At 42.3% G+C, this 22346-nt stretch overlaps 1 protein-coding gene across 5 annotated transcripts; it reads right to left on the reverse strand.

Moving 5' to 3' along the window:
- Nucleotides 1–319: 319 nt before the first annotated feature.
- On the reverse strand, nt 320–21985 carry LOC100700280 (transducin-like enhancer protein 1). Of its 5 annotated transcripts, none has more exons than XM_013271884.3 (20): nt 21117–21985; nt 20681–20769; nt 19925–19988; nt 19224–19268; nt 14356–14418; nt 14127–14231; nt 10951–11170; nt 10697–10713; nt 8423–8536; nt 8226–8279; nt 7876–8025; nt 7630–7768; nt 7081–7280; nt 5998–6074; nt 5647–5896; nt 4532–4779; nt 4014–4161; nt 3668–3818; nt 3402–3478; nt 320–2972 (listed from the first exon to the last, which is right to left on the reverse strand). In XM_013271884.3, exons 1-20 carry the CDS (start codon nt 21138–21140, stop codon nt 2865–2867), a joined length of 2343 nt encoding a protein of 780 aa, XP_013127338.1. In that variant the 5' UTR covers nt 21141–21985; the 3' UTR covers nt 320–2864. The 5 variants fall into 5 exon arrangements, with proteins under 5 accessions (XP_013127338.1, XP_013127341.1, XP_013127339.1 ...); XM_013271887.3 differs by having other exon boundaries at nt 10951–11167; nt 14157–14231; nt 20681–20781; XM_013271885.3 differs by having other exon boundaries at nt 14157–14231; nt 20681–20781.
- Between the last annotated feature and the right edge of the window lie 361 nt (nt 21986–22346).

The following is a 22346-nucleotide window of genomic DNA, read 5'->3' on the forward strand; positions in this document are numbered from 1 at the left end:
CTGAATCTTCACTGGATGTTTTTCATGTGACTCCCAAAATAATTATCCATGATCAGATCCAGTAGGCCAAGTTACATCTATTCATTTAATGCAAGTTTATAGTGGTAAGATGGCCAATAGGAGCAAACAGGATGCAGCTTTTAGCTAAGAAAAGCAAGGTGTTGTATGAGAGTTACATAATGACACTCTCTTGTTACACCAACAACTACAGCGTATTTTATTTTCATGATTCATCCAGAAAAGCCAATAATTCCCTACATCATCCCCCTTTAAAAACTCAAGTGTTGTTGTATCAAAGCACAAAGTTAAAAGACACGAGTTTAAAAAAAGAAACATTTATTGTCTAGACATTTCAATCATTTTAGACCCACTAGCATTAAGTTCACTTAGTATTTCTCCCGATTAGACGTTTCTGCTTCATGTAAAAGACGTACAAAAAGTTTGTTTCTAAAGCAAATCTGGTAAGAAAAAAAAAGAACATATGTACATTTATACAAACAGAAACAGATTTAAGAACAAGCACAAGGTTGTGAAATTAATGAGCTGAAGCTAACAGACTCCTTCCTGAAGCTGAAGCACGACTGCACCTTCTCTACCCTCGTCCTTAAGACGACGGTGAAAAATTACGATTTAATCTTTAAAAAGTGACATCACATTTTTCATTTCAAAGCTAAACTTTGAGCTAGTGTCAAATTTCAGGAATACAAGTATATGGCAAAAAAAAAAAAAAAATCATTTATTTAGTGAGTATAATCAGGAGAAGTTTTGTTTTGTTTGTTGTTGTTTTTTTACCCATCTTGGTCACTTATGATTTCCCATAAATACAAGAAGATTAAATTACATGTTAAGCCTTAATTTGTTCCCATCCAGGAAATATAATCAACCATTCATACAATAAGACATGACGTGTTTGAAAGAGTGGTAAAGGCAGGGTGGGGGTGACTTACAGCGGTAAAGACATGCTCATTCTGTGACATCATTTCAGATCCGTTGAGCAAAAGCCCTTTCCGACATGCATTTCTTTCCTTTTTCTAATCCACTATAGTTTTAATTTGCAAGTTGAAAACATTTGTCTATGAAGAATTTTTGCTATAATGGATCCAGGACAACACAGAGTCCGTTTGTGACAGCCGGTGCAGCTGGTGCAGCACGCACATACATACAGATTTTCCCCCCACCTCCACCCCCAACACACACACACACACACGAACCCCTTTCAGTGACTGACAGGGAGTTTTAAACATCCAAATGTAACCACACTAGAGTTAACACTGGCAGTGCAACAAATCTTTTGCACTTATTGCAAAAATCAAATCGGACATCTGCACATATCACGTCTGAATGAATTCGTGTTTACTTTACCAATGCTCACACCCCTAGAAGCCAAAGAACATAAACCCCAAATTATTTTTTAAGTCATTATACTCACTTCACTACCCCAAAGTAGTCAACCTGGGAGAAACACAGGGACCTACAGCACTTTACCAGTATGATGAAGCCAGTAATGCTGTGTATCTAATGTCTGAAAGGGACTTAACTGTGGGGTTACTCTAAGGAAACACCCACCAACATGCACTGATGGCATAGATTACTGCTATATTATTATTATTGCCATGCCCCTGCCCCTTGCTTTTGTTAGAATAAAGCTCCATCTAAATATTTCTGTCAATATTGTGGAGATTTTACATTTGTGTAGGACAACTTTAGTGTGAAAATATATGAAAACTATGTATTAATAGAGAAGGAATAATAGAATTTGACAATTAGTTAATCTTCAATCAACTTTTTTTTGAAAACACCAGGTTTTCACTCTTGCTTTCAACTTTTTTTTCTTTTCTTTTTTAAAATTGAGATCACAGAGAGAAGGTTTTTCAGAATAACCCAAGTTAAGGATTCTGTAACATTTTACCATTTCCTGTTCTTGAAGCTTATCTGGATTGTTATGCTTGTTTTTCTTCACATAGCTGAGTGCTTTACTTCTTCCATTTGAAACTGGTATGGATCTTTAAAAAAAACCCTATCACGTTACATGAGGATCAAATAAACTCATGACAGATGTTAATGGCAGCATAATGTGAGACAAGTCATCATAGCCTTCAGCATGTTTTAAAAATGTACCATTGGGACATTTTAAGTAGTTAAGTACAGCGTGTAGGTGGAAAGCTACAACTACAGTGCAGTTAGTGAGGATAGGACTTAAGGTAAAGACAGAGAACGTACTTTTCAGACAGAGTAGGCGTATCAGAACAGCAAGCTGAGGTTTTAAGGTCAAACAGCCATAGCTAACAGGAACGGAAGGCTGTGAGCGTCGTCTGAAACAAAATACAAATCAACATATTCCGCATTCACTGTTCGAAAATGTCCCTCCTTTCTCCCTCCTTTCCAACATGATGCCATTTCTTGTCCATTCTTCCCTCTCCATTTGTCGTTTGTTTACACAGTCACCCCGCAGGCCTGAGAGGTTGTCCAAATGTAGTTGCGCTGACATTTAGTGTGTTTCAATATCTGATGTTCAGCAGTGTTGTCTGAAGAGCTCGTTTCAGAGTCCCCTTTGGTCCTTCTCTGATTCATGTAACTGATCCCAGGTTAGCCCCCAGCAGTAAGCAGATATCTGAATATTTCCTGTGCTTCTATTATCATCCACTTGCTCTAGTTTATTCCCAGCTGAGTTGGAGTCATGTACACAGGCACAACAGATCAGTGCATGTACAATATGGGTCTCCTTTTTGTGTTTCTCTGAAGGTTTCTAACAGAAGAAAGAATGTGCCATCAAGGTCCACCTTATCTGTGATCCAAGGGAAAATTTCTAGAAACACAGAGCATATTGGAAAAAGAACAAGTGTCCCAGCTTTCTTTCCATATATTTAGTAGATGACCTCATAAACAGTGGCCTTCTTGTCCCCTGAACCAGTAACAATGTACTTGTCATCCACAGATATGTCACAGCTTAGTACCGAGGACGATTCTTTAGACTGAGGAAAAAGGAGATAGAAAAAAAAAAGTCAATAATGAAAAGTTTTAAAAGAAAACTAGAAAATAAATTCATGTGTGTTTGTATGGAACACAGTGCTTAAAAGATTTAAAGTTGTGCTTTTAAAATTTACTGAATAGCACTGAAAGTAATATAGGAGCGACTGTGAGACTGCGAGGCTTTTACCTCAGTAATCATATTCAAAGTATAAGCAAGTTTTTCTGTATAATTCTCTTTAAACAACCTCCTTTGTTGGACAGCACTGACTGTTTCATAGCATCGACTCCGTTATTGTATGGATGCAAAACAGTGCTGGTGGATTTTGCAGGTGTGGTTTATTAAAGCCAAAGCAGCAACTTTCGAGGAGCCCATTTTGTGTCATTTATGTAAATATATCATACAATGAATGTACTGATCAATTGCCACCAACCTGGAATATGCTCGCCCCATAAGGTGTCCTCCATGCATTCAGTAAGTTGTCCTTTCCTGTGCTCACAAACCATTTGCCTAGTAGAAGAGTAAACACAAGCATGCACAATATAAAAAATGAAAGCACTGTACAATGGAACATACAACGTACAGACATAACTTCAGTGAAACCACTAGGTTGGGGGTGTCTTCACCTAACAATGGATTCCAAGCCCATGTTTTTTTCCACCTCTATTTTGCAGCTCATTTAATATGCAAGTTGCTTACCACAGTAGGCAAACTGCAGGGAGAGCACACAGCTCTCATGTAGATGAAGCTGGTATTTATCCGGTTTGGTTACATGAAGGACCTCAACGTTGCTGCTCTCCATTCCAACAGCGAGCCATTCTCCTGTCGGACAGTAGCCGAGCGAGAAGATCTGAACACAAGAGAAAAGAAATATTAATAAGTCCTGTCAGGATTACAAATTTAACCAGGTGACACAATCAGATTTTGTTTTAGTGGGGATGCTACTTTAAAATAAAAACTGAAACTTGTGAAACTGGTGGATTTGTTTTTTTTTTTTTAAAGTAAATGACTGAAATAATGTTCAAATGTCTGTATGATTGTGCACCTGTGATGTAAAGTCATGCTGCTGCAGCTGCCGTCCCTCCCTCAGATCCCAGGAGCGGACAGTGTTATCCAAGCCTCCGGTCCACAGCTTGGTGCCATCGTTGGAGATGTCGATACAGCTGGCTCCATCTGTGTGGCCCTGGAACTGCCTGCGGGATACACACATACATTCTCAATTAAATAAAGACAGACATTTTTGAACAAGGCACCAACCATGAGCTGTGCAGGGCAGTTGGTATGCATCACATGTTACCATATGGAGAGTGCTTACAGCATTTCTCATCAGAAGCCACTTTTGTAGTACTAACACTAGATTGTCTGCCTCTTGGTGCTACAATCATAAAGGTTAAATCAGTCAGGGGCTGAGACTGCAAATTAAAGGTCAAATCTGTTGCTTAGAGGAGATTAGAAAAGCCAAGCAGTGATTGTAGATGTCCTTAACATTTAGCAGAGGCATATATTTATTTGCAGCAATCTTCTGAAGAGTGACAGAAGTAAAACCATACAGTTATCTCTTACCTAACGAGTGTCTGGTTGTGCAAGTCCCAGACTGCGATGTTTCCATCGCTGCAGCAAGAAAAGCAAACTTTGGAGTCCGGGCTAATTGCCAGAGCGTAGCATGCTGGTGCTGATGATGTTAACTCTGCTTTAATCCTGGGAGTAGGCGTGGCCAAATCCCAGATTGACAACGTGCTTGCCTCGCCTCCCACAATAAGCGTCCGACCATCAGGGAGAAGACGGCAAGACCGGATGTAGTTGTCTCGGTTCTAATTTGGTAGGCACAAAAAAACCAGTTAATATTTAGTACAATATACAACATTTTATTGTGTTGTATATTCACCACATACATTTAGTATTCACTATTCTGCAATCCAGAGCACAAATTCTAGTCTGATCAGTTCTGACAAACAAGTGTTCCTCAAACTGATACTCTGAACTGTATATTATGAGGCCATTACTGTAGTCCTATCCTGGAAGGAGTATAGTAAGTAAAGCTAATTTTTCATGGGGATTCAACAAATTTGGCCTGTCCAAACAGTCCAATACTTTTTGTTATATGGACTGATCACCATCAAAACACTGCCAAGTGGTCAACCCAAGTCTGGTCAGGTAAAAGGGAAGCTGTTGTCACCACACGAATAATACAGACAGGCAGAATAACAACAAATTGGTGTTGTATAACAGAAAACTGTTCTGTCTCAACTATGCATGTTGATGGCAGCTGGCCAGTGTCCCCTCACAGCTTCTATGTTTGGCTTTGTTGTGTGCTCATGTTAATTTCCCTTTTACTTCTGCAAAATAAACTCATTGTTATATGTGGTCTCCTCTTTTGAGCTAGTCCAAAACCCTATTGAGGCAGGAAATATTATCCACTTCTGCACCTCAACAGGCCATGCAGCAAAAGTACATCAACTTTTGGGTGGTGCAGTTGTGTGTCTTAACTGGTAGGCCTGGGAAGACTTGTTTTGTTAGAATTCATTTGCTGCTACAACTCGCCATGCCCTTGTGGCGGCCAATTCCTTTGCAGTTTATCCCCTAGATTCTAACTTAAGCTATGTATTCTCCTGTGTTTGTAAACTGCTATCCACTTTATGCAAACCATGAGCCAGCTCATAACAATACACCTCACTCACCAGACAGTCTAGCTGGGACACAGGGCTCTTGTTTCCTGGGTGACTAATGTCCCACACCTTGACACAGCCCTTTCCTCCTGTGTACACATGTCGGGTGGGGTTACTGATGGTAACAGCACACACCACCTCTCCGTGGTTCAGTGTGTTGATCTGACGGGCATGGCGAGGGATCCCAGGCCCCACCAAAGCATCTGGAGGAAATGGAACTGGCTGCATCTGTCCGTCGGCCGCGACATGAAATGAATAGGCACTGATGACACAGAGGAAAAAGGATGAAGAAAAAGAAATCGTCATCATTGTCACCATCATTATGGTAATTATAAGACAAATTATTTTTACAACTATACTTACGGTTTGCCACCAGGGATTCCTGTCAGACTAGGAGGCATTCCAGGAACTCGCATGTGAGGATGAGGATCAAAACCAACCTTTTGGACAGAACACAGACATTTTATAAGCCCAGGACTAACAAATACCCATGGGAATTGGCAGAACGCGCACAGGTCAATACTAACCTCTGAAAAAGAGCATAAACACTCATGAGCACAAAGCAAACACACACTCTCAAGGACGCACTAAACTGCTTATTCTAAATGACAACTACAAGAGACAGCAAACACACACAGGCAGATCTGTAGGTATTTGTGACTGCCTCCCACCCCATCCTCATCCAACAAACAAACACACACACACACACACGCAGCTGTTAAGTACACACCTGAGTTGCTATCAAGTGTTGCTCAGACACTGCTGTGTGACTACTAAAGCTATTTAAACAGTGTAATGAACACTATACAAATACAGCAAAGAGTAATGTGGTTAATGTAATGCACATAGGTATGCCATCTGTATAAATACTATCCAAAAGAAAACAGGGACATAAAGCTTTGCAACTATTCACAATTTAATAGTATTTTTTTTTGTTTCTTGTTTTTAAGTATTCACATTGATAAATGTCACTTTCTTTAAAATAAAATAAAAATTCCATTCTTTGAGCATTTAAATGCCCTTTTAAGTTACATGGCATGACACAGGAAACTACAACATACTGAATATTTCTTTAGAGGGCTGTAAGTTCAATGAATGTGGTAGAGATCAAAATCTGCCTGGAGCAGGTTACAGAGTTTTATGGCTGAGAGGTGACAACAACTGCTGCCCAGCTGCTTCAAGTATAAAGCAAAGAGAAAGCCACAGTTGAAAATTTTCATGTGAAGGGAGCAGAACTCAAAAATTCACTCTGTTCTTTTCACACACATTCACTGGCATGAAAATTCATAAAACTGAAGAATCCAGAAGTGCAAACCTGACACCAGGCTAACGTAACTCTAGCATCTGAGTTTCTGCCAAAGTTCTATCTTGGCATGCAATCCATAGACATACACAGATTTAAAATGTCACCCCATTTTATCACGTTAGTCTTGTTCTTCCACTCACCATTGGTGACCGCCCGTATGCGGCCACTGCAGCTGCCGCTGCAGCACTCATCTGAGGTGACATGTTGTGCAGTCCAGCAGCATAGGCTGCAGCTCCAGCTGCACCAGCTAGCTCCCCGTTCATTCCTGCTGTGTGGGGCAACATGCCAAATGCACCTGGATATGGACCTGGTACAGCCAGGGGAGTTCGCAAACCTGCAGCTGGAAACAACCACAAGAGGATTAATTAGTTAATGTCTAAGAATGCAAGTCTATGTTTTTTCACCATGCACTTATCAGACATCACTGCCAACGCTTGTCCAGGCTATCATGTAAAAGCAACTTAAGCCTAGGTAAACTGAGATTTCTAACCAGACATCTTGCAGTCACACTTCATATTAAGCTGTCTCTGGGATAAGGTTTTAAATATCTTCCATGAAACAGTGACTGAACAAGCAGACTTCTGCCTGAAGCAAGCAAACTCTTAGTATTGAGGTCATTTTATTTTCCTCTAACAGAAAACTACATCATTTTATAACTATTTATTAAGTAGTAAGTTTAAATGACTTACTAGGTGGATGTGGTATCTCCATTGAGGGGGGTTTTGAAAGATTTGGTCGGATTCCAGGTGTGGAGCTGGGCCCGGGGGTGGAGTCACCTCTAGGCGTGGGTGTGCTTGACTTCAGCCCAGGTGTACCTGCCTTATCTCGCTGCCAAACACCAAAGGATAATTATAAATATACAATAAATCAATCAATCACTCCATTTACTGGGTTTATTTATATAAAACAAATACGTTTTTCCTTTCCATTCCTACCATTGCCATCTCTTTAGACTTTAGGGAGGAGGAGCTGGCTGATGATGCAGTAGAGGCTGGACTACAGGGGTCTTTCTTGAGAAGACGTGCTTTATCCAAACCATTTTCTCTAGGAGAAGGAAGAGGTGTGCCACGAGGGGAGGCTGGATCCTGGTGGCGTAACAAGAATTCTGTTAACTATTTGGGACTTCAACTTAATACAATCTGACAGTCTCCTTGAAACAAGAAGACCACAGACACCTGAATATGATGCACATCTTAAAAATGGACCATTGATGTAATGTAATTTAAGCATGTACCAGACTCAGCACAAAAACTAACATTTATAAAATATATTCAAATGTACTGACCTCATTTGAGACATCCACCACCAAATTGTCATCACTTTTCTCTGCGTCGCTATCCTAGGGAAGAGGATCAGTTAGATAATCAAATTAGTCCATTGACTGGCTGTATAATTAATAACAAATGTTCAAATTAATGAAGACACATTCCTTTTCCTTTGTCACGTTACATTAAAGACACAGGTACCAGAGAGATTCCTTACATAGTGACTTGAGTCCTTGTCATCCACCTTTCGCTTTTTGGTGTCATTTGAGAAGTCAGGTCCGTTGCGTCGCTTATCTGAATTCCTAAGACTTTCTGGCAGCAATGAGTTACTCTGCAAATGAAAGCAATGAGGAGGATGAGAAGGGCAGAACACTGCCGTTAATAAAAATATGAAAAAGAAAAAGGAAAATTTGAAGGACAAAGACAAATTTTGCCATTTACAGTTCTGACTTCACTCAGTTGTGTATGCATCCTGCATGAGCTCACTAAAGTGTCTGATCCGTCTACCACTAATTACAAGAGCTATTCAGCTATGTAGAGCAGGTTAGAAAAACATACTCCTACTTGCAAATAGGTTAATAGTTCACAGAAGCATGAATTAAGCAGCACTAACACTTAAACAGCAACCTCTTTTCTCACTTGACCAAAGCCTGTCACAGCCACACACAAACACATGCCTCTGAAGTTGATGATTACATTAAGTGGCTCTCAAAATCTATCAGTGCTCCCTCTCCTGGCTCTGACAAGCTGCACTGGCTGTACTGAGAGTGTGTGTGTGTGTTTGTGTGCACAGTGTGTAATTGACTGTGAAAGCCTGTGTGTATGAACAAGTGTGTAACAGACTGTGAGTGTGTATTGCTTGCATAACACTCCTGTGTCCCTGCGTCCCAAGACTACACATACACACAGACAGAGCTGCCTCCCCCTGGCCTCCTGACCAACGGATCCTATTGTTAATGGATTAAAGCTTCATGTTGAGTCCATTATAGTCTCAGCCTGTCAATGAAATGTGCATCCAACATACACAAACACATGCGCATGCACACATCGAGCAAGGGAGTGAGCGCTTGGGCTTTGAGGGGGGAAAGGGTAAATGAAGGAGGAATAGCTAAGAGAGGAGGGGGGCGGGTGAGAAAAAAAAAGGGAGAAAGGGAGGGGATGAGATTAGAGGACAGAAGATGGAGGGAGGGTGTGAGAGTGTGGAGGAAAAGAAAGGGTGACAAGAGACAAGGGAGGGAAAAGAGGAGTTTGGTGTGTGTGTGTGTGTGTGGGGTGTGGGGGGGGGGGGGGGGGGGGTAAATCTGTATTCTGCCAAAGACCCCTTCTTCCTTCATACCCCCCCAAACCTCCTTTCCTCCCCTCCCCTCTTTATTGAAAGGTTTTAGTGAGCTGAGCACAGAAGCACTGACCCGCAAAACGTAAGCAATTTCCCCCCTCCCTCTCTCCCTGTTCGCTTTTAGCATGGTGCCTCTCTCTCCCATCTCTCAAATACACACACACACACACCATGTCACATGACTGCTGGTCCCTCACCCCCCACTCTTCCCCAAGCCCTCCCTCTCTCAGTGGTGATGATATTAAACACAATGAGAGTCTTTAAGCGCGGGATCAGGGGCGGTGGGAGGGGGAGAAGGGGGTAATCTGCTCACTGAGGTGTTAAATAGGCACAACAATGCAGGCTAGGGTTGAGAAGTGTGTGTGTGTGTGTGTGTGTGTGTGTGTGTGTGTGTGTGTGTGTGTGTGTGTGTGTGTGTGTGTGTGTGTGTGTGTGAGAGACCATGCTAAAAAGCTCATTTGGAGAAGAAAGGAAACCTAACAGTTCAGAGCAGATCTAGGGCAGAACTAAACAGGCAGGCCAAAGCCCTACCCAAAGAAATCCCACCACCCCTGCAGACACGCACACACACACGCATGCACGCACGCAAAAAAGCTAAGAGTCAAAATGCACAACTTAAAAAGGTAAAAGCTACCTGGGTGTGAAACAGCACTAAAAACTACAAGGTGCTTTTATTCATAATGACATGGTGTCATAACTTTTATTGATCCCTGAGGGGGAGTTACATAATAAAAGCAATTTCATTATAATGAGGGAGGGGGGGCAACAGGTGACATCTACTCGCATTATGAAATTCTGTCCTACAACATTTGGAATAGATTTGACATCAACCTTTAGCTACTGCATTTTCAATTAAACCCTACAACTTCTGAGAACTGTATGACTGGCCAAACATAACCTTTTATATAATTGCAGTAGTGAAAACCCAAGCAATTAGCACATTTCTTGAAATTATGTAAATTAAATATGTATAATTAATGTGTGTAAATTTACATTTGACTGTGTTTAAGTGCAGTTTACTTACTCACAGCTGTCTATTAACTAGAAGAACAAAGCAAATTTCCCGTAAACCTAAATTATCCCTCAAACAAAAGTAAGACAATAGAGTTGCTCACCAGAGCAGTAAACATTGCTGCAGAAAGAGGAAGTACTTACTGTGCTGGGCTCTCGCTCTGTTGTCATTGGAAAAGCGTGTGTGTGGTTGAGGTCACGGGGGGTTTACCAGAGCAGAAAAAAAAACAAACAGATAAGGGGAGAAGAATGAGTTCAAAATATCTTTACAAGTAAGAATCTGATGATCAGAGTAAATGGACTCAGAGTCTGAGAATGGCATGATAAGCAGGTTAAAAAAAACAAACTTCATTGCAACACAACTCAGTGTTTCTGTGCTGGAAGGTGCGTCTCCTTACCTCTCAGGTGTTCGGGTCCTGCGGGGTGAGAGTCTTGTCCGGACAAGTGAGGTTTTTTCTCACCACTCTCTTTTCCTGCCAGATGAGGAGGAACAGCTCCGAGTGCTCCTGACAGAGCCAGAAGACTAGCTGAACCACCCAGCTGAGAAGGATGGAGGCCAGCAGGGTGAGGAGTGAGGGGCACAGGAGCACCACCATGGTTATGGGACAAGTGCTGCTGCTTTAAGAAAGAGAGGGGAAGAAGGGGGGGGGACAGAAAGAGAAAGAGGTGCTTACTTGACCTGCTACAAAGAAGCACCAGTCCATTTTTTATTTAGGCCGTGGTATACACAGCTGGACCTGTAACAGCCACACAGATGAATAAAAAGCAGTTTAAAAGAAACACACCCATGTGGGTATGGCCTAATTCAGCAGTTGTGATGTAGCGCAGTGCATTAAAAACAAAACAAAAGAAACTAACTAAAAAACAGAGACGTTGAGTTCAACGAGAAGTCTCAAATTTCATAATACAACTACCATAAATGTTTAAAGCATCAGTATCTGACACCAGAAACCCAACATAAAACTGAGCCAAAACCCGCTAAAACTTAACAATGCTTGTAACCTAATCAAAAGAGACTTCTGTCCCTATTAAAGTCTACGGCAGATGGGACAGTTTCTTCACTGTCTGGGGTTTACGCCACCTCAACAAGCTGCTGCGCTCTACAAGGTGGTGAACACAGCCTCCCCCCCCCCACACACACATCCTCCTCCCTCTAAGGTCAAACACTGAACAATACTGACAGCTGGGATCACAGCCCAAACCCTGAGGATGTGGAGGGGGTAGGAGGGAGGAATGACGAGAGCCCCAGCTGCTGCTTGCACTGTCAGATCTTGTGAGGGAGTGAGGCGACTGAGCAGAGAGGGGAGGAGAGAAGGAGAGAAGAGGGTCAGAGAGAGAGAGAGAGGGAGAGCCAGTTTGGCTGGCAGCCCTGCTCTCTCTTTCACACCAAATCAGGCGCTCGTCTGAGCGTGAAATGCCTTTGTGTTCCAAAACATCATTATTGCCTCCTCAGACAGTAGCCGCGGGAATCCAAGCTCACTGATTCGCCGCAGGGAGGGGAGGAGGGAGGGGGAAGGAGGGAGAGAAGAAGAGAAGGTGGGGCACAGGAGGCGACTCGGCGGGGGTGGAAGCAGTGTTGAAGGTCAAACCGACTTTTATCTCACCTAATTGACGCACCCACCCCACCCCCCATCTCACTTTGGAGCCTCCGCCTCCTTTTACCTCTCCATCTATCCTTTGCTCCCCGCATCCTCCCCCAAAGAATGGAGGTAAAACAACAAAACAGTCTTTTAGCATCAACCCCCATGCCTGCCTGCGCACACACACTCAATTTCCAGAGTTAGCTCGCCTGCCAAACAATCAAACATAAACACACCCACACGTCACACTTGATCACACTTAACATGCATACGCATAGTCTAGATAAACAAGGCAGGCACACACATCCTCACTCAACCATCCTACCTCTGCCTGTTGTTTTCTGGGGATAACAGAAAAGCATGCTCTGCTACACACAGACGCACACACAAACAGATGCAAAGCACACACACACACACACATGCACACGGATACACAAACAGGACCCCTGATGGGAGTAAATGGAGGGGAAGTATTGGTAGAGGCAAGGGGAGCCTGGTTTGTCATGGGATGTTAGTGTGAGCTGGTGTGTGTGTGTGTGTGTGTGTGTGTGTGTGTGTGTGTGTGTGTGTGTGTGTGTGTGTGTAGGTAGGGGCAACATGCTTCATTACGCTCATTTAACTCACAAACGGGGTGAATGACAGGCTGGCGTGGGAGACGAGAGGAGATGGGAAGGGGGGGTGTAAGGGTAACGCTGTGACCCCCCTTTTATAAACACAAAAATCCTGCAATTAAGACTCAAACAGCAACTGCCAAATCCACCTCTCACACCAATCAGACACTAACAGAGACCCCCATCAGTTCACGCCAACTAACAAGCCCACCCCACATCACACCAAGCCCTCTCCAGACCCCTCCTCTTTCCCACATTCCCCTTAAACCAAAACCCATAGCCTCTCCTCCAGCCAGTCAAGCCCCTATGGCTCCTATAAGTCCAAGTAATAATGGTTCTCTAATCCCACCCAAAGAGTCATCACCACCAACAGCTAGACTCTCTCCATCTCCGTTTTGCGCTGAGCATCACTGTCAAACCTCAAGGAAAAAACTTCTTTTTACTCTTAGTGTGCCAAATCATTTCCTACTTAAGTATGAATAGCTGGTCATGCCCCATCAGTCTTCCAAGTCTGACAACATCTTTTCAATAAACACCTTTCATAATTCCTGAAGCATATCCTCTTTGTCAACTTACTCATTACGAAAGAGTCCAGTTCTATCAATCAAAATCAAAACCACAATCTCAAAAGAGAAAACATATTTGCACAAGGGTTAATTTTCTTTCATTTCCCATAAAAAAAAAAAATCACTCATATGCTGTACATCAAATTCTACAAGTCCAGTGTTGGCTTATATCCTTGAGTTAAGTCTGGTGACAAAGGAATAAGGAATCTCATTTAAAAACACAGTTTCAGGCATATTCCTAAAACTTTATATCGATATCTGTTATGATTTGACGGCAGTTCTTAGGATTTTAACTGAAATGAGAAGAGAAAAAAAAACAGACAGGTGACCAAAATAAGGACTTTTACCTTGTGTTTGACTTTGACCCATTTATGTTTGAATAAACAGTAAGATGTGTATTTATAATCCATTTTTACTATGTAAACAGTACAAATTGTTTCTTCAAATAGAACACAGACCTTTGATGACACAACAAGACTGTGGAAAACGTGGCTTCTATATTAATCATTAAGTGGTGCATATGCAGAGTATTAGGTAATTTGCTATACTAATGTCCATGTCCTTATTGTGGTTGCCCCCTAGGCAGCTACTAACACTAGTCATACTTACTATGTTAACTGCAAACAAAGAACAGCAAGAACAAACAAAGAAGATCACTGTGGCAGTCTACAACAACCTGAGAACTGAAATAATTTTATTACCAGAGCAAAATCAAACTGTGTTCCAAACTTGTTTGTGTAGGGAAAGAAATATTTCCTATGGAGTAAACACACACACTGCGATAGTTAATGCAAAGAGAAATTAAAGGAATACACACTGTAGGTGGAAGACCTGGCAGTCCACGTACCCCGATGACAGCATTGAGCTCTGCCATGGTCACCTGTTTGGCTCGCTCCACAGCCTGAACCACCTGCTGCTGATGCTGTAAAACAAAGATGCACAAACGTTTGCCAAAGCCTGAGAGTAATGGCAGATTTACCAGTAAAATTAGAGTGTATAAATGGGATACAAAGCGCAGTCTGTAGCTCTAAGTCACGCATACTTACCTCCTGTGAGAGGAAGGGAATGACTTGTGCACAGATGGTGTTTAGTCTCTTGGCAATCTCAGTCTGATGAAGTAAGAGACACACACAGATAGAAAGAGACTTAATTGTTGATAACATAATTACATTCATTTAGAAAAGACATCTGTTCAGTAACACCAATAAAGCAATAAACGTGCACACACACACAAGAAAGTGCTGCCACCACAGCAAGCAAGCAAAATACCCCCCCCTTAAAAAAAACCCTACCAGACAATGATACCAATGACACTCATCGACTTCTCTCCACACAGAAATCCAGTGTGTGCCATTTGCAGCACACACAGTGTAATGAGATTTTCCTCTCTAATTATAATTGTGGGCTCAGCTCAGGTTTCTCTCTTACCCATTTTATTTCTTTTGCTCCCTCTGTCTGTCCTCTGTGTTCTTGTCCCTCTTCCCATCAGCACTTCAACATAATCTCATCAACTACTAACTTGGTTTGCTCTCCCTCGGTATCCATGCCAACACATCCGCCTGCCCCTTAAACCCCCGGAGGTGGTTACAATTGGCTGAAACCAGATACCCCCGTGGTGGCATCAAATCAGATAAGGGGACTCATATTACATATCATCCAATCAAATTGATACGAGGACGACCAGAGTGAAGTGGGAATTGGAGGGGACCATGAAAGGTAGTAATGGCTCAGACGACACACACATAAATATATAGACACATAGAAACATGCATCATATCACCCTGTATTATTGTTGGGTGAATACTCAGGAAAAATGTGATGGTTGTTGTCACTAAAACAACACATGGTTTTATGGAAACTTTTCAAAACTCTGCCAAAATTAAGTCATCAAGCTAGAAAGAAATGTAATATCCCACAGCACAAAGCAACCACCTGTGTGGGTTTAACTAACCCAAAAATGACTTACCCTGCTATGCAACTGATACATGCCCACTTTACAGTAATAGCAAACAAGTAACTGTTCAAGAATTCATTGCTCTAATCTCCCATCTACATTTAAACTGGCAGTCTGCTATTGTTTACAAGTTAGAAATTTGAAGAAATGGCCATAACGTCAGGGGATTAAAGTTATTACAGATCATCCAAAGAGTGATAGTAAAGCTAACAAAGGCAAAACCTTTTTTTAAGCAGTGGCTGAGCAAAACTTCAACACTAATCTATCAGCAAAGTGTAATCAAAACGGTCCGAGAGGAAACCTGACTTCTGCATGTTCTCTTGACTGTTTTAAAACTCTGAAAAATCCAGAGAGGAAGACTTTGGGAAAACGCCGATATTTTTAAGAATAAAGAAGTTCCTGTTGGCTGTTCTACAAATGCAGATGTACATGTATTTCCCTTCAGATGGAAACTCTGATTGAGTCATGGGAAATCCCACTGGGAAAGTTGCTCTTCAAGCACTGGCATGAACTGGCCGCACAAAAAAAGGAAGATGGTCTTGTCAAACAAAGAGTCTAAAAGGGAGACAGCCAATAAACACATTAAAACATGGTGTATGTTTCTTTTACGAGTTGGATGATAGTTCATTAGGTAAAGGGGAGTGTTAGTAACGTTGCACGTCTAGCTAATGACATGGTAAGTTCCCAGACATCAGCAACTGTTTGAAGGAGACATCAATATATAACTTTATAGAGTTTTATTACCCGATGAAGGTACATCACAGCACGACCGTTTTGGAAGCATGACTGTCTGTTAAAACTTCATCTCAGTCCTTCCACTAGTCACTGAGATATTTCAGCTTGGGCCAAAGTCCAAAGGCTGACATGCGCTGCCATCTCTAAAACTTTAAAACCATGGTGTCGCTGCTGTAAATTATTTAATGATTTTAATGGGTCTGACAGTTCCTGAATAACTGGAGTGGAGACGTCCTCTTTAGCTGGAGCATACTTGCGCTCAATTAGATGTCTCTGTCACGCACACACCTGTCAGCTCGCCAAACAGCCACAGTTCAGCCAATTATGTACTTGGATGAGCTAAATCAAGTGCTACCGTTTTCACAATGAGTCTTGAACTACACACATAAATGCTTCAAAAATAATAGTACTTTATACATATATTTATAAAAACTATAAATATAACTGAAAGTAACACAACATACATCTAGAAAAGTTGACAAATGATACTCCCCAGACAAATTTAAATAAGGTGGTTGAATAAATACTCCACGTAAAAGTAAGCAAAGTCAGAACAAATAGACGTAAGTATATATGGAATAGCTTCCCTCTGAGAAAACTAAACACTGAACAATTGACTCTTTATCCAGAATCAAAAGACATGTTAAGCCTTCAGAGTACGCGTACCTCCGTGTCATAACTACATGAGCTCATGAGCTTGCCACAGTTTTAACATTGCTGTCTGTGTATGTGCACCTGATGGCTACAGTACACTTTCAACAAATAAGAAAGGGGGATCTTAAAAACCTGTATCCTGTCCAGTTTTAAAATTTCAGACTTCCCTGTACTGCCAAAGTGTGCCAAAAATAACCAAGTTATTCCATACCAAGAAATCTTGAAATGAAAAGCTATTTCCAGCATACTATATCTGTATATCCATTCTCAGAATTCTGAGTTGTAAGCCTATAATTAGCTTTGTATACAGGGTCAATCATTAGGCTGTCTGAGAATAGTGTGACCAGATACTAGGGCAACCCAGCAAACCTAAGCCGAGAGACAAAGTCAAATACTCAAATTTCCCAGGCTGTAGCCAAGACTTACAAGTTCATGGTGTTGGCTTCAAAAGTCTCGCCTCTCACTCACTTTGAACAGGGTGACGTTATGTGTTATCTAACTGAATTATATTTGCTTGTGGGGAAAAGCTGCAAAAAGTTTTCAGGCAGCAGCTCAGGTGCTAACCAATCAAATTATGTTATGCAAATGTCCTGAGAGAGCAGAATGAAGATGGAGTACTCTGTCATTCATCTGAACTTTAGCAATAATCTCCAGAAAACAAACTAGACTTCTATCAGTGGAAGGACAAAGACTGTTTTGTGATTTTTGGCTACATTTATGATGAAAATGATCACGTTAGAAGCAACAAAACATGTTTCTTTTACCTCTACTTGATGCCCAGCCTTTGTATAGGTGGTACAGAGGGAGGGAAATAAACTATTGTTGTGTGCACTAAAGGAAAAAGCAATGTGACTGTGATATTATTAAATCTAAATGTCAAAACTGAAAGCTGAATATCCACCCAATAATCAAATATTAGTGTCCAGCTCGACCAGTTCTCTTGTATATGCTTACATTTAGACCCAACCAGCTACACTAAGCTCATAACTGCTAATCAAAGCTTTCTTTGCTTGCTTTGTGATTTCACACAATATGATCTGTTGTTACTCTACTACGCCTCTCCCCCAACATTGAGACATGCCTAATGTCAAGCATAAAAAAGTAACAAAATCAAAAAAAACTCACAGCCCATGCATCCAAACCCTTAAATTAACATTTCTATATAGTGAATGAATCGCACAATGACTCATAACTGAGACAGCGGGTGAACAAAAGTTGAGGATGCAGAGAAAAGATGCAAGCATACACAGATAATGTGCGAACAGAGAAGCGGCTTCCCATTACACATATAATTGGAGCATTATGCACCCTCCACACACGTACATCCTCAGCAGGAGGTGAGGTGTTAGTCTATATCCTCCATACCCCCAACCACCCACCCACCCACCCACAGAAGCTTGTTGCTCTGACAACTGCAGTCCCAAGCTAATGACCTCCCCTGGAGCTTTAGTGAGTGCAACTTTGTGTTTATGTGTGTGTGGACAATAGGAAGAGATGCATCTCCCTTACAATGAAAGAGCAGTAGCTTCACATGGACATAAAATGAAAGAGGAGCCAAAGACGGGGGAATTTGCGGGGGGGGGGGGGGGGGGGTAGCAAAAAGGAAGAAGAGATCCCATAACTGTTATTGGAGAGCAGAGGAAGGCAGAAAGAAAAGAAGAGGACTTGGGGTATAAAAAGGGAGAATAACACAAGAGGAGAAGGAAGGGGAAGGAGTGTGAGAGAGGCGGAGAAGTATCCCCACTCTTCACTGAAGCATCCAGCCAATCCACCTCCAATTTCCTCTGGTCTGACTGGTCGATAGCTGTGGTAATTACTGGTAAACGCTCTGAGCCCTGCACCACTCCTGTGGGGAAATGTGTGTTTGTGTGTAGCGAGAGGGTGAGAGTTTTTCCCTGCTCATCATCCATATGTCTACACACTTAAAAAGGAGAAAATTTTTAACTTTCACTGTCTGTGTACATATGTATATGCATCAACAAGTTCTGTGCTTGTGTTCACTCTACCGTCTGTGAACTGAAACTGTCACTATCCTCACGTTTTTGCATACATTACTTAGGGCTATGCAAAAGTGCCCTTGCCTTTCTGCATGTGCATGTACACTGATTGGGTAATTGCCCTTGTTATTGTGCGCTTCATATTTGAGTCTGCCTCGTTACTGTGTTAAGCTCCCAGCTTCAAAAAGGGAGAGCTCCACTGTATCTCCTCCGTCTGCCTCACCGTGATCGATTCCTCTGCCCTCACCAGCCCTGCCCCTCTAATGTAATAAAGCAGGCCGCTCCCCTAGACAGCACCAATCAATCTACAGAGCCATTCATCCTGCCTCTGGGCTCAGCCGGCCGGCCCTAACTGGGGAAATGGAGACAGAGCCCCATCGATCACAAATAAACACACATATACACGTATACAGTAAAAGAGAGAGAGAGACACACACACACACACACACACACAAATGCACTTGTGCACACACAAGGACACGTCAACAGGCCCACACTCCACATACATCAAAATCCATCCATGAGAGGAAGAGAGATAAACAAGAGGACCGACAGAGTGGACGAGCAGCCATACCTGTTTGTGCATTTCAATGTTGAGGCCATACGACATCTCATAGTACTGGGGGGGGCAAAGAGTGAGAAGGTTAGAAGGGTGAAACAAATCCTAAACCCCTGAAAGAAAAAGCTTGAATAACTTAAACAATAATTAGCTACACTGTAGATGTCTTTCAAGATATTTGCAGATCCTTTTAAATGAAGTGTTCCACAAAGAGGTCAAACTACTTTGAAAGTCAAAACATGCAAGTCAAATGCTTTTTAACTTGAACATGAGGCAATGCAACATCCTCACAAACAATCTGAACTGAACAGCATTCCTGTCCATGTTATGTTTGTTTCTGCGCTAGATGAAAAGCTTTTGACACACAGCCACATTGCTTTGTGTAAAAGAGGTAAAACTTCAGTGATTAAAAGTGAAACGTAAGCTCTCGTGTATATTTTATTTTCTGAAACAGTGAAACACATTTTAAATCAACATGAAAAGTCGTAACAGCACAGCATCTTTGCACAGTAAAAGCAGGTGACACTTGCACGTTGCTCTTCCTCTTCCCTTCATTTAGTATTAACAATACATATATTTTGTATTGCGAGTCTTCAGATAGGAATTTGTATTCTGCTTTATAAGATATGGACAACTTTCTCCTCTAGGAAACTTTAGAACTCCTGCATGTGATGTGTGACCCTGCAGGGCAAATGAATTGAGTATAGGGAGCTCACCATGACGTAGTGCCTCTGCATCTCTGTTTTTTCACTGGCCAGCTTCTCACACTCCAGTTTGAGACTTAAAAAAAACAACAAGAAAAACAATACACCATTTACTTTGAGTGGAACTCAACATTTCAAGTTAAACTAATCAGTTTTCATTCTTTCTCTCGCCCCTCTTGCTTGATGATTTAAACACCCTCTAAAACAGTCCATGGAGATGTTTCAAAAGAATTGGTGCAAAAATGGAAAACGCGATGACTGTTCCCGTCAAATAATGGGTATATGTTTATGACAATCCTCTTCTTTGAATATGTAAATCAGAAACATCCAGGTCTAGCTTTCACCTGTTGTGAATGACCCACCCTGACAACATCTAGAGCAAAGTTAAAAAAAAACAAAAAGAAAAAAAGAAACACTCTGCTCACATGCAGTACTTGAGCAAGCCTTTTCCCTACACAGCTACACACACAGGGGAAAATAAGGCGTGATTTATGAAACCCTAAGCCCACACGCCACCCCTCTGGCTCTCACCCATCAAGAAGATGTAGACCTACCGCAGTGCAAGCGCTAACACTGATGCCTGCTTGCATATGTGTGCACTTTTGTATGTGTACGTGAACCTAATCCAGGTTTATGGGTTAGTCTGAAGCCAGGGTTGAGGTTTTGTTCATTATGGTTATGAGGATGACTGTGGTTAGGGTGAAGTTTAGTGTTGGGAGGGCAGATGACAATAGAGGAAAACGTGAATTGAGTGTTTGTGTTATCCACCTGTGGTACTGTGCCTGAAGAAACTGAAACTCCTCCTTGATGCGGTCCAGTGACTCTGGGATGGTGAACTTGAAGGGCTGGCCTGGAGCCTGGTGGGGCGTCTGGCGCGTGCGCGCGCGTACACACACACACACACACACACACACACAGATTACTAACATCACACTGGCACATTTTGTTGTCTACATTATGAATCTGATACTTTTAAGCACAAATACAATATCAACAACTTCTAAATATTAGTCGTTATTTAAAAAACACACACAAAAAGCCAAAACGCAATATAATCAATCCCACTGTAGAGCCCAATTAGTTAGAAGACTGAGCTTAATATAAACACATAGGCAGCCCGGAGGGGCGGGTCATATAACGAGGTAATGTTACCCGGTTGAGCCCGGTGAAGTGAGCGTCTGTTAATGCACAAAGAGCGTCTTACCGGGTGTCGCCCCTGGGGAAACATTGTTATCTCCGGGAGGATGAAACCGTTTCCTTCTTAAAACCCCGTCAAAGTGGGATCAAATGGGGGTGAAAAGTAAGGTTGTGGGAAGCTCCCAATCACGGAGAGGAATCCATCCGCCGTTGTTATTAGGACCAACGATCGTTAATTAAAAAAGAAAAAAAAAAGGCACCGACCGCTTGTCCGCTTCGTCTGGGTTCACCGACCGTTTAACGTGAATTTCCGCTTCTTCCCGTCTCTCGGTCGTCGTCTGTCCTCCGCTCCACAGGCAGCGCGACCGTAAATCAACCGGAAAAACACGGGAAACGGCTCATTAGTTGAAAGCAGCTGAAGGGGGAGGGAAGAGAAGGACAGGAGAGCCAGGTGAGAAAAAAAAATAGGGCTGGAGCCACCTTCGCCACTCCGACGTTTGTTTTGTGTGCGAACTGATGTATTCCGAGTACGGAGAGCCGACCAAACAAACAAACAAGATAAAATCAACCCCGTAGATCCTCAACAGACAGCCGCAAACTGCCGGCGCTCATTCAGAGCATCAGAAACAAATCCACACAAGTTAATTGCAGAGAAGAGTTCCCACTTGACTCGCCGCGGTCACTGGCTGGCGGTTGAACGGTCAACAAATACAGAAATATTTACTTCCTCGATCGGTGTGGAAGCAAGCCTTGCCTCCAAAATAGATTTCTCGTTTTTAAGACAAAAAATAAAAAAACGAGGAAATATGTCGTTAATTTTGATAACAACAACTCCCACAGCGGCGGGAACTGTTCACGGTCCTGCTCTGCTTTACCTCAATGGCAACTTTCTCACGCGGTTTCACGCTCACCCAGCTAACCGAAACTATAGGCCAGCCCACAAAACGCCTCCGCACCAATCACAGTCTCCGCTCCACGTGGGGAAAATGATGTGGGTTATGAAACTGACCAATAGCCTCTCTGCAAAGTTCCCTGATTCTGTTGACCTCGTTGAGCTACGCAGATTTTGACCAATCAGCGCGTCGCAAGGAGCTGCCACTTCGGAAGCGCGCAGGGCGGGCAGTGCGGTGGGGAAAAAGGCAAGTCTCAGCTGTCAATCAAAGTAACGTGGGTTCACCAGGAGCAGAGCTGTAAATGTGCGCGTCCACACACATACACACACGCACACATTAACAGGCAAACACACAAACAGAAAAACAGAAATATTGTTTTTCTTAGCCGCCGTGAACCTTCCCAG

This window comes from Oreochromis niloticus, linkage group LG12 (assembly GCF_001858045.2).
Source record: "Oreochromis niloticus isolate F11D_XX linkage group LG12, O_niloticus_UMD_NMBU, whole genome shotgun sequence".
In the NCBI taxonomy this organism is placed as follows: domain Eukaryota; kingdom Metazoa; phylum Chordata; class Actinopteri; order Cichliformes; family Cichlidae; genus Oreochromis; species Oreochromis niloticus.

What these genes read in the sequence shown, in the direction of transcription:
- LOC100700280 (XM_003446058.5), bottom strand. Translation starts at nt 21,140, where the DNA reads ATGTTTCCCCAGGGGCGACACCCG. An exon ending in TGCCAGGTCTTCCACCTACA is followed by an intron (nt 11,171 to 14,126) that starts GTGTGTATTCCT and finishes TCTTTCTTAAAG; the next exon opens with CAGCAGCACTTGTCCCATAA. An exon ending in CACAACCAGACACTCGTTAG is followed by an intron (nt 4,162 to 4,531) that starts GTAAGAGATAAC and finishes TGTATCCCGCAG; the next exon opens with GCAGTTCCAGGGCCACACAG.